General features: G+C 35.7%; 1 protein-coding gene across 3 annotated transcripts; it reads right to left on the reverse strand.

Annotated features, from left to right (window-relative positions):
• Positions 1 to 471: 471 nt before the first annotated feature.
• Positions 472 to 7,595, reverse strand: PHR1 (photolyase 1). Of its 3 annotated transcripts, none has more exons than XM_086456603.1 (10): positions 7,154 to 7,595; positions 5,649 to 5,989; positions 5,323 to 5,563; positions 4,682 to 4,839; positions 4,534 to 4,570; positions 4,278 to 4,336; positions 1,582 to 1,663; positions 1,320 to 1,391; positions 983 to 1,200; positions 472 to 855 (listed from the first exon to the last, which is right to left on the reverse strand). In XM_086456603.1, the coding sequence occupies exons 1-9, from the start codon at positions 7,469 to 7,471 to the stop codon at positions 1,024 to 1,026; spliced, it is 1,485 nt and encodes a 494-aa protein (XP_086312729.1). In that variant the 5' UTR covers positions 7,472 to 7,595; the 3' UTR covers positions 472 to 855; positions 983 to 1,023. The 3 variants fall into 3 exon arrangements, with proteins under 3 accessions (XP_086312729.1, XP_086312728.1, XP_086312727.1); XM_086456602.1 differs by having other exon boundaries at positions 975 to 1,200; XM_086456601.1 differs by having other exon boundaries at positions 472 to 1,200.
• Between the last annotated feature and the right edge of the window lie 4,167 nt (positions 7,596 to 11,762).

An 11,762-nucleotide genomic window follows, 5' to 3' on the forward strand; every position in this document is an offset into this window, starting at 1 on the left:
ACTGTAATCTAATGTCGCTGGGCTCTAGTTAGATAATTATTCCACATTTTGATTATGGATTATAAAATTAATTTATTAAATTCAGAATCTCTTTTTGGTCAAATTGATTTCAGAATCTAGAATTAGAATTTTGTTTAGTGGGATCATATTTCTACGGTTGATACAACAAAATATTATAAACACCAAAAAAAACTGCAAAAATGCAGGAGACAACTCTCTAAAACACAAGAAACAAGTCCTATTCTGTTTTTTATTGTTTATTTTATTTTAGTTGATTAATAATAATTTTAATTAAGAGAATTATTTCATAATCCACATAAAAGGTAACTTTTTATTTTTTATTTTTATGGGTAACAAAACATAACATTAGATTCCAAGGTCAAATTATTTACATGATTCCAATTTTATAACCCAAACTAAACCCAACTTCAGGCGATCTTAGAAAAGTCTGAAGAGTAGAAGCTTAAGAGGGAGAGAACAAGAATAGAGATAAAGAATTTGATATGAGTAGATAACAGTCATTACAGGTATAAATTTGTTATTTTCATAAGCACAAAAGTGCTTGATATTCCCCGGATAGGCTTGTTAAAAGAAAGAAAGAAAGAAAAAAAAGAAAAAAAAAACCTATACTTTGAAGTTAGAATTGAGTAGTAAAAGATCACATTCAAAATTATCAAATTTAATAACTAGAAGTTGCCAATCAAAGCGAATGGTTTAACGCGAGGAACTGGGAATCATGTAATAAGGCTAGCGGCAAAGAAGTAAACCATGATTACTGCCCACCCAAACAAAAATTGCAATAATAGAAATAATAATCATCATCGAAGCCTTCTCCCAAAAATGATGCCCAAGAACCTGACGACGATGGGGAGGTTGTTAGCATCACTAAACAACTGCTTGTTGAAAGACTTGCATCTACATTATCCAAAAGATTTGCATCTCTCTGTAAGACTAAAAATATCAGTTTTTCTTACTTGGTCACCTCTGACAAGTGAAGCTTGAGACTTTTCCCTTTGTTGGCATTCAGTTTACGTTCCGGACTTTGAACCTTGAATTTGATTCGCTGCCAGCTTTTCTCTTATGGGTTCCACTTACTAGCCCCTTAACATAACTTATGTAGCCGTCAACATCAAATTTTCTTTTGCATCCTGCGTAGTTCATATATCGTATTTTTCCAAAAACAGGTCGCTCTTTCCAACCCTGTACAACCCATTGAGATATATTAAATAGGAGACCAACAATAAACTTTTTGAATTAAGAATTTGGAAGACAATAACGAATACAACTTTTTCTATTTTTGGATGGATAAGAATACAAACCTGGTCATGAACACCACATATCGACCACATACAACCAACATATCCGTTTGGATCTCTACCATCTATTTCATACTGCAAGACACATCAAACGATTAACATTTTTATTTTCTGCTAGGCAAGCGGGTAAGGGTCGGTAGTAAGTGGCTGTGGTATCAACACTCATGAGCCTCACCAACTTAGCTAAGTTGGGACCTGAAACGCTCAACATGGTTGTTGAGAGTTGAGACATCTTCCACAAGTAATTTGGGTCTGTTGAAGGTACCTTGTCGTTTAGATATATAGCTATTGAGAGGGCTTCTTCCGGTCCATTCGTCCATTCAAGAATCTTCTTTGCCCAATACATCCTGTTAAAAATTCTCATGTCCTTTACCGTCTAAAAGGCTCAACAGTAATTTATGAATGAAAGAAATAAAAGCCACAAAAGCATACAAAACAAAGCCAAATAAGACAAACCACAAAAGCAGCGTAGTGTAATTATTATATGTGATTGAATGAGTGCACACGCCATAGCATAAAGAAATAGTATTATTCATCATACTTTGTTTGTTTGCTCATATTTGGGAGAATCATTTATCATCTGTTCTCATCAAAAATTATAAAAATGTAATCACCTCTATTTGGACTTCCTCTTGGGTTAGATCCCTCATATCAATGCAGCTTTCAATTCATGCCAAAAAAAAAAAAAAAAAAAAGGCCTTTTGATACATGTTAATCATGTTAGTAAATTTTTTTTTTTTTTTTTTTTTGATAAGTACAAAGACTTATAAGAAAAGAAAGAGAACAAAGGAGGCCGAGATGGCCCCCAAGAAGAAAACCAAAATACAGAAACAATAACAGAATAAAAGCTAAGAAAAAATAAGGCAGAAAGCAAGCTCAAGCAAAGAGGACCAATACTAAGAGCTACACAAGCTTTCCCATCTAAACACAAAATCTTTAAAAAAAAAACCTCGGAAAATTCCCTGTTTAGCTTAGTCCAAAAGAACAACCACCCTAGGATCTCCATAAACACCATTTGCGCATTAATCTCCTTGCCTTTGAAAACTCTGTTGTTTCTCTCCTTCCAAAGATCCCATACTATGGCCGAAGGAAGAATAGAACACAAATGCCTCTTCTTGAGAGAGAAGATATTAAAGCCTTAACCTTCTAACAAAGAACGAAAGTTATTGGGAAGAATCCAACTAATATGAAACAAGGAAAGAAAAGAAGACCAAATACCAATTGAGAAGAAGCAATGAATACGAATATGTTCCACAGATTCTCCATCTTTCATATAAAGGGGGCAACAATTGGGAGTAATCCATCCTCTAGAGATTAAATTGTCTAAAGTGAGAATCCTCCCTAAGGAGGCAAGCCAAGTGAAGAAGGATACTTTTGCCGGAACAAGATTCTTCCAAATGGCAAAGGATGGGAAAAAATTGACTTCCCTTGGGAGAAGGGCTTTGTAGAAATATTTAACAGTGAATATCTTATTTTTAACCTTGACCCATTCCCTCTTGTCCTGATCATTGTCCATGAGCTGGACTTTATTAAGAAGGTTGAGAAGAGATACCACCTTGGTTAATTCCCAATTGTTAAAGTTCCTCCTAAAACCCAAATCCCAAGAATAAGTGTTCTCGGTACGTCTTAGACATTAATCAATCGAGCAATTCCTCTTTAAGGAGCAAGCATACAACGATGGGTATTGAGATGACAGAGCTAGAGTCTCACACCACCTATATTGTATGTATATTATATGTATTGTATCTTTATATAATGATGGGTATCGAGATGACAAGCATACAAAGATGGGTATTTATATTGTATGTATTGTACCTTTATATAATGTAATATTGTTATATAATGCATATCATGATCTTTATTTTTATTTTCACTAGTCCTTTTATATCAAAGATATTATGCTTTTCATACTCTGGAGATATGCCAGTATAGTTAAGAGCATTTGGTGACAACTTGGAGATACAATTGTTTGAGGTAAGGTGAGGTGAATCCTGGCAAGGCCTAAGAAAAAATTATTTACTTTATCTCATAAGAATTGAAGAATAAGAGTAAAAGAAATGCAAAACCAAAAAGGATTATTTTGCAACTTGATCCTCAACTACTATAACATTTTTTTGGTGGAAATGCTCTAAGGCTAAGCATAGGAGATGTACATAAAAACAAGGCCCACTACCATTTTCTTTTTCTTTGGATGTGAGAGGTACCAATAAACAAAGGAAATAAGAAAAAAATAGCGAAAGACATGAGGGGTGGAAAAATAAAGAATAGGACTTTCTGTATGGCACATATAAAACTCCTCTTCTAAAACAGAAAAAAAGATCGAGAGGGGACTTTTTCTTTTCGTCCAAAATACAGTCTCTCTCTAAAAGGGGAAAAAAAAAAAAGAAGCAAAATGGAGAAGAATAACAAAAACAAATAGAGAGAGAGAGAGAGGATTGCTCAAATGTTTCAGACATGCCCATATCTTAAAAATGGAAGATGGGGGAGGGAGGTTGTTTCTTGGTTGCATACGGTTCCCCTTCAAGGTAGAATGAGAAGAAGCTTATTTTAGTTAAGGCGTAAAAAATTGATAACTAGAGGTCCAAAACATGAATGAAGGAGACAAATTGTTTGAAAATAATCTATTAGATCCATTTATACTTGATGTTATATGAGCTTTACTTATGTGTCGAAGTATTACAACATTAAGTTCCATGCAACAGTTAGGCCAAAACTATGTTTTTATAACGGAATGTGTTATATGTGAATCGGATTGAAGAAAAACTTTACAAAATGATAAATATAACATTGTGAAACAACGAAGCCAAAAAATGAAGCATAGACAGTAGTTAAAAAATAAACCTGTTCCCACATTACTAGAACATTAAACAATCGTTGCAAAGAGAAAATAACTTAACTGAAAATAACGGATCAGGTGAAAGGATTACGTTACAGAAAATGAAACCATAAGAAGTTACTTGCCTCATGAAACCATGCATCTTTCCATGATAAACCATCTCCAACTGAGACGCATTCCACAACTGAAAAGTGCAACTAGTTACACAATGAAGATGGAGTAGCTCTATAGAAGAAAAGACTTAATGCAAAAGAGTTGCAACCATGTTAATGAATAGAAAATTTACCAAGAACCAATGAAAAAAATCTTAGCAGCTTAATTTAATTAAGAAATTACGTTTTAGGATTCAACCTTTTCATGTAAATAAAAACATTAGCTTACCGGGTCAGCTGTTTCCGCCTTCTCCAATTGCTCTTTCCTGGAATGCCAAAATCATTGCAAATGTCAGGAAACAAACGACATTTGTACAACAGTAACATAAACTATCCCATATGTATTCCCCAATATGAGAAAAAGCAACTTGACTCACGTGTAGAGATGTTCTCGCTTATCAGAAGCATGGTCCATCAAGGTTTTCCTAGCCCATTCCCATGCACCCTGTAAGGAATCATACTGAGGTTGGTAAAAGCAAAAGTTATCCGCGAGTTCCCTTCGCACGATCAACTCCTCCAAGAATGCATCCACTGACTTCAAAAGGCAGGTACATGGAAAGAAAAACTATTTCATCTTAGAAATTAGAAACTCACTGACTTGGTGAGGAAAACAAACATGTATACAAACATACTGAGAAACAAACTTGGTTTGATTGCTCTGCCTAAGGTTTAAGTAAACAAAACTAAGTAATTTTAGCCTATTTAAGACTTTTTTTTGCTTATATGAGTTTTTTCAATACTTCCATGTTAGGATTAGTTACTAGTTCAAATTTGATACAAATTTATATTTTTTGGGAATTAGTTGGAATGTGTTCGTATCTATTAATAGGTTTTTGGTTCACACGACCAATTGCGGCAAATGCTTGTCAAAAAGCATTTGTAACTAATCGTGTAGGGGATTTTGGTCTATTATTAGGAATCTTAGGTCTTTATTGGATAACGGGTAGTTTCGAATTTCGGGTAAAAAAATATTCGACCGAAGTCTCGCAATAAACACTACAAACTTTACACCACAAACCTGAGAATGGACTTTCTGAACATTACGTGCCTCCAAAGCGCATCGCTGCGCTGATATCTGCCCAAAATGCAAGTAAGGAGATAGCCCAGAGAGTCCTTTCGGCTTTAAAGGGTTATTACGGTCGGTAGAATACTTCTTCAACCTTTTCGACAAGAACCCATCTTTGCTTCCCGAAAGCACTTCCATTGCAGCAAGTTCACCTGATTCATACCATTCAAGTTCTGGAACCTCAGCTCCTTTCCTGTTTGAGCGAAATTCAGATTAGTCTTACATTAAAATTAAAGAAGAACCAATTCACTTCTATGAAATTGTATCTCAATCCAAACCTCAAAACATCAGCAATGAGATTCTCCCAATCTATTACTTGATACTCGCTCTTCCATTTTTTATTCGGAGGTTGAAGATTCGGAAAATCAATGAGATACTCAGGAAGCAACTTATGAATTTTGCCCCTTAGAGTCCTTGCACTATACTCCAATTTCTTCGACGCCACCCATAAAGGTACTACATTGTGTGCATCGACTTCATGCACAGCTACTGAATCGTCCACTTGTCTACAGATTTCCTCTTTCCATCTCTGAACTTCTCGTAAAGGCGAAAAGTCCATAACTAAGAGCGAAGCTCCACATTCTCTTAGAAAATTAGGAATGGTTTCTATTGCTTCTCCCTAATTATCCAAAACAGAACAAAACCAATATGAGTTTTGAATAATTTATATCACAGTTGGCAGAGCAGGAAGATTGATGCCAACTTGGTCAAGTGGGCTAAAAACATAGCACTCAACTGAGTCAATGACTCGGATGAGTCAAGACCGAGTTGACCAGAATTACATATTCGAGTTGAACTTCAGATCATGGTTTTAAAACTTGGTTTCGTGTCTCGTTTTGTCCATGCAGATACTGTGTCATCTCGGATGAGTTTTCCGATATGTTTGAGACATCCCATTCAAAAATGAGAAAAATGAATGTGGGGTTTTAAACCTCGTCCGAAAAATTGATTTGTCCCCCTTCATGCCTGATACCGAGACGACTCGGGCTCGGACGAGTTTTGAAACCATGCTTCAGATATGTTATTAAATATCGTCCGAAACCAAGTCATCTCAATTTCGTTCACCAACCAGCCGGATTTATGGCGTCTCATGATTCACATTTCTCACGAGATAAATAATACAACTGGGACGATATGTTGAAAATCTTGTCCGAGTCAGTAAAACTCAGATGAGTCAAATGGGATTTTGTACATGTTAATTAAAATTTATATATATATTTTTAGAATTTCAATATTTATTATCTTAATAAAATATGAATTCATGATTAAACATCTTTTAATCTTCCCTATTTCATAAAAAAATCTATAACTATTTTTATATAAATATACATGAAAAAAATAATTATAAACCGAGCTAAATGCTTTATCTCGTCCAAGAAGAGTTAACTCGGTTTCGTCCATGAAACAAGACTCGACGTCAACCCCGGATTGGAAACCATGACTTCAGATCAAAATTTCTGAAAATCTTTAACAGTGAAGCATTATTAATGGAACTTGGTCGAGTGATCTAAAACTTATTACACTCCACTGAGTCCAAGACTCGGATGAGTCGACTCCGAGTTGACCCAAATAACTCAAACGAGTTGAAATTCAAATACAAATTTCTGAATGCTTTATCCTGAAGCATTATTTATCGAATTTAAAATAAAAAATAAAAAAGGTTTTTCTGAAGCTGGTTGACTCGTCCTAGTTGACTCCACTCAGTAACTACAAAAGACCGAGTCTGACTTCTGGTTTTATAACTGTATATAGAGGAGCCATTAATTGGTCTTTTAATTCTCACCTGAAACAAGAAAAATGGGATTTCTAGGGTTTCTTCTAAATTGCGCTGAAGCTGTTGTAGTCCCCTTAACATGAACCCAAGCTGACGAGCTTTAGCACCTAAAAACTGATCAAAGAGATTGAACGCCACTGCAACAGAAGCATTAATCTTGTTCGCTTGATCGATTGCATGGATCAGTGCCCAGTTGTCTTTCAGCCGTTGATCTCTGAACATCCAGTAGACCACAGGCCCATTTTCTCGGCCCAATAGTTTCGGCCCTTCTTTGAGGATTCGAATTCTTCCTGGTTGAACTAGGGTTGTTGAAGATGGTGGAGCCATTAAAAAGAAACGAAGCAGAGAAATGGGTGGTGTTGTGTTTTATATGCTAAAATGCGCATTGAGCGTAGAAAGTGCTAAGGTGAGCAGTGTGCCTAATGTTCATTTCCTGAAAAGGGGAAGACGAGTATAGACTATAGAGAGGAGACGCTGTTAAGAGCAAAGCGAGGGAAACTAAAATAACTAACGGTTTAAAACGATCCACGTCGACATGTATTGCCTTTGGTCAGCGGTATTCGTGGTTGAAAATTAGCCGCTCGTTTGGGTTAGCCCTCACGCTGATAAGACCTGATATCCGCTCCATTCCAATCGGATCTCCATTGGGGATTTGGGCTTGGATAAGGATCCGACTTCATAACCTTTTTTTTATCGGTTGGATTTGATATCTTAATGGATTTGGGCTTGGTTAATGGATAACTAGATGGACCCTATAGATCCATCATATTGTGTATTAAGGGACGTTTGATTACCATTGGATAGCATTGTTCATATATAATCAAATTTGAGAGTTTCTATTGCCACACCAACTTTTGATAACGCCACACCATCTTTGTGTAATTCTTTGGTGATTTATATAGAAATTGGTGTGGCATTAGTAAACATTGGTGTGACAATTATAGCTTGCTAAAAAATAATCCAACGATTGGGTGACTTCTTGGATGGATCACAGGTCCAATCCAATCCTTATCGGATTGTTGCAAGATCGACCGTAATCTATTTATTGATAGTCCAACTAGGTCCAATTATCGGATTGTTTGATTGTTAGGATATGTTATTTTCTGCATCGAATAAATATTTTTCTTGATTTCTTGAATTAATTCTTTCAATGGTTAAGTACGAATTAATGCTTTAGGGTTGTTGAGCTTACCTTGTGGCATCCAAAAAGATGATCCAATGCCACAGGGATCTATGAACTTATCTTTCACAATAAAAAACAGACTTAAAAAAGGTTATTTTTCACCGTTAAATTTTAATTTTAAATTTGAGAATTCAATGGGAGTTCAATAACTATCCATTTTCAAAACCTAGGATAAAGTCCAAAATAATAATAATAATTATTATTATTATTATTATCTTCATCGGATATGAGTTTTAAATGAAATCTTGGGGGCTATGGTGTTTGATTGCCAAACTTGGTAATCCATTTGAGCTCAACAACATTCTAAGTGAGGAAAGTGTTTCTCTTTTTTAATTAAATTAGAAAGCACTATGAGAAATCGTACATATATCAAAAAGGTTTATTTGTAATTTAGAATTATAATTAAATGATTTTTAAAGATTATATAATAAAAGAAATAATACTTAAATAATTTTGAAAACTAATCACCATGATTATAGGCCTAGTTGTTGCAATTTTAAATGATATTTCATAGATCAAATTTAAACATGAAAAATGAGGGTATTTATGAGATCCAAATTTTTTGCCAGGTGGCAAATCATCTTCTTAGGGGAGATTTGCCACCTCAAGAGGCAAATTACATGCGGAAAAATATTATTCTTGTTCTTTGTACTTGTTTTGCACTTAAACACCATTAAATTGAAGTTTCCCATGGCAAACAATTTTCCTTAAAGTTTGCCGAACAATCATACATGCCCTAAAAGTTCAAACGGTAATAAAGAAAATAAATAAAAAAAATAATGACCGCACATAAAGCGATCATGTTTTTCATAAATAACAGCCATGCCATAATGGCAGAAAGGTCATCGTTTAACAAAACTTATGGATGACAATACCATCGATTTAATTTCAAGTCCCACCATCACCAAGTTACTGGTCTCATTAAAAACAGACTTTGTGATATTAAAAAAAAGGTTTGAGACCATTATTTCTAAATCATGCTGCATATTAGCTTCACAAAAATCTATTCTAAAAGATGGGCATTTGCAACGAGAAACAAAGAATGTACACTTTAAGGACAATGATCTTTGAGCTTACCGAGCCTCATGTTTGTAATGACTTTCCTTGGGTAAAAATGACTAACAAGACTGTATTTTCAAAACCATTTTTTTTCTCCAAAAGAAATAATTTGAGCGGGCCCACACTCGAAAGGACTCAAAAATATTAATTTTTCAATAGGATTTGCCAACGGACCTCAAAGGCCCAAATCACTAAAAAGTGACTTTTTGATCGAATCGAGGCCTCTGAGACCTTCTAATGGTCTAAGGGACCCACCAAAGGGATTGGACCTATCCCATGCTGTCCCAACCTTCACCACTCCGTGTTTGTATCCAAAAAATCGATAAAATTCTTTAACGGGCCTAAAAAGCCCAATTTGCCAACACGTGACATTTTGATCGATCTAATAATTCTTAAAAATCCTAAAAAGATAAAAAAATGAAAAAATGTGAGACTTGGGATGCCTACCTCTTCTCTACTCTCACCGCTCCACCTCCAAATTTGCAAGCACCCTAAGCCCATTCAAACCCCATGAACCCTCAAATCTACAAAAACCAATTTCCCACCTTACCCCTACCCAAATTCAATCTCATGTCACCTAAAACCCTATGACCTACCCACCATAAAAAAAACCCAATCCAAAATAACCCCAAATCAATTCACAAAATCCAAAACCTCTCCTAAAGTCTAAGCTCAATGCCCAAACCCATATCCAATTCATATCCAACCCACAACCATAACCCACTAATCACAACCCACATCAACCAATCACTCTTTTATCATCAAAAGATGACACATGTCATCACTCCCTCTCACCTCCCTCATCAAACTACCCACCCCATCACCTTTCTCTAAAACATTAACTACCCACATCACCTTTTCTCTAAAAAATCACATCAACCCACACCCTCCCCTAACCTACTCTCATTACTCCCTATAAACCTTCATTCTCTCAAATCAAACACCATCAACCTATACCCCCCTAACCTACCATCATAATTCCCTAACCCCCTATTTTCTTAAATTAAACACTTCCAACCCACACCTCCCCCTAACCTATCATCATCATACGTCTTCCTAATCTACCATCATCATTTCCTATAAACATATCTCTACAACCTAAACCTACACCTATTTTCTCAAATTAAACACTCAACATCTCCCATCAATTAAATCTAAATCTCTAACATCCACACATCTTGCCACATGTCACCATCTTCCTCATCCTCCCAACCACCCTCTTACACCCTCCATTCTCTTAAACCAAATACTACTCAATCAATCAACCATCATCTTAAACACCCATCATCTCACCTCCCCAAACACTCCACCCAAATGGTTTGGTTAAGATCCAAACTATTTGGATCAAAACACAACCCATTTACCCTCATTACATAATTACCCATCTTCCAACTCATAATTTCATACCCCCCACCTTTAAAACATATGTCATTCTCTACTATTCCCCACTGTACCCCATTATATCCTTAAAACAACCCCTCAACATCTATAAATACCCCATTCTTTTCCCAAAAATGGTTCCCAACTCTCACTAAGAAAATCTCTTACAAAGTTTCACAAAAATCACTCTACTCTTCACTCTCAACTCTCTACTCATCTCTTCACTACTCTCTCACACTAACCTCAAAAGAGTTACATTCTCATAACTCACCAAAGATTCAACTCAAGAAGACATAGGAGAAGAAGAAGGAAGGAGAGAACAGAAAAGAAAACCTTGAAGCTTCAAGGTGGGTGCAACAAAAATAACCCCCATATCTCTCTCTACCCTCTCCTCCTCCCTCTTCTATCATCCCCTCTCCTCTTCACATTGTTTTAAATGGACCTCAAGGCAAATGATCCATTATGATCATTTCTTTCAATAAGATGATCCTATGATCGAGTCGAAAGTAAATCCCTACTTAGGGTACAAATGCACACACGTGACACTTTATGTTTTCGCTTTTTTTAAAAATCAAATAATCGAGTTCTTTGAGGTTACCGCCACTTGACGGGGAGAAAAGGGTGCCTAACACCTTTCATTTTTTTCAACCGAGCCGCTTACCTAAATCTCAAGGTTTGATTACCCCTTATCCATCGTGAGTCACTAAAATGTCAAAAATGTATCTCGGGTGACCATTCACACCCAGTTACAACATAAATGGTGGCGACTCTAAATTTTAGTAGATGTGGTCGTCGTAATGGCGAAAACCACGTATCTACATTCTAAAAATCTGACAATTTATAATATGAAAAGAAATGACAAAATAAATCAGTTCTTGGTACTTGTGAGTACCCATTGAATAGAACTTAATGGCTCTAATTCCTATCGATTCGATTCCATTTTAGACTTGACTTTAATCAATTCCAATAAAAAGATATCCAGAATTGGAGTTTTCG

This window comes from Akebia trifoliata, chromosome 10 (assembly GCF_017979445.1).
Source record: "Akebia trifoliata isolate Shusen 1 chromosome 10, ASM1797944v1, whole genome shotgun sequence".
NCBI classification, from domain to species: Eukaryota; Viridiplantae; Streptophyta; class Magnoliopsida; order Ranunculales; family Lardizabalaceae; genus Akebia; species Akebia trifoliata.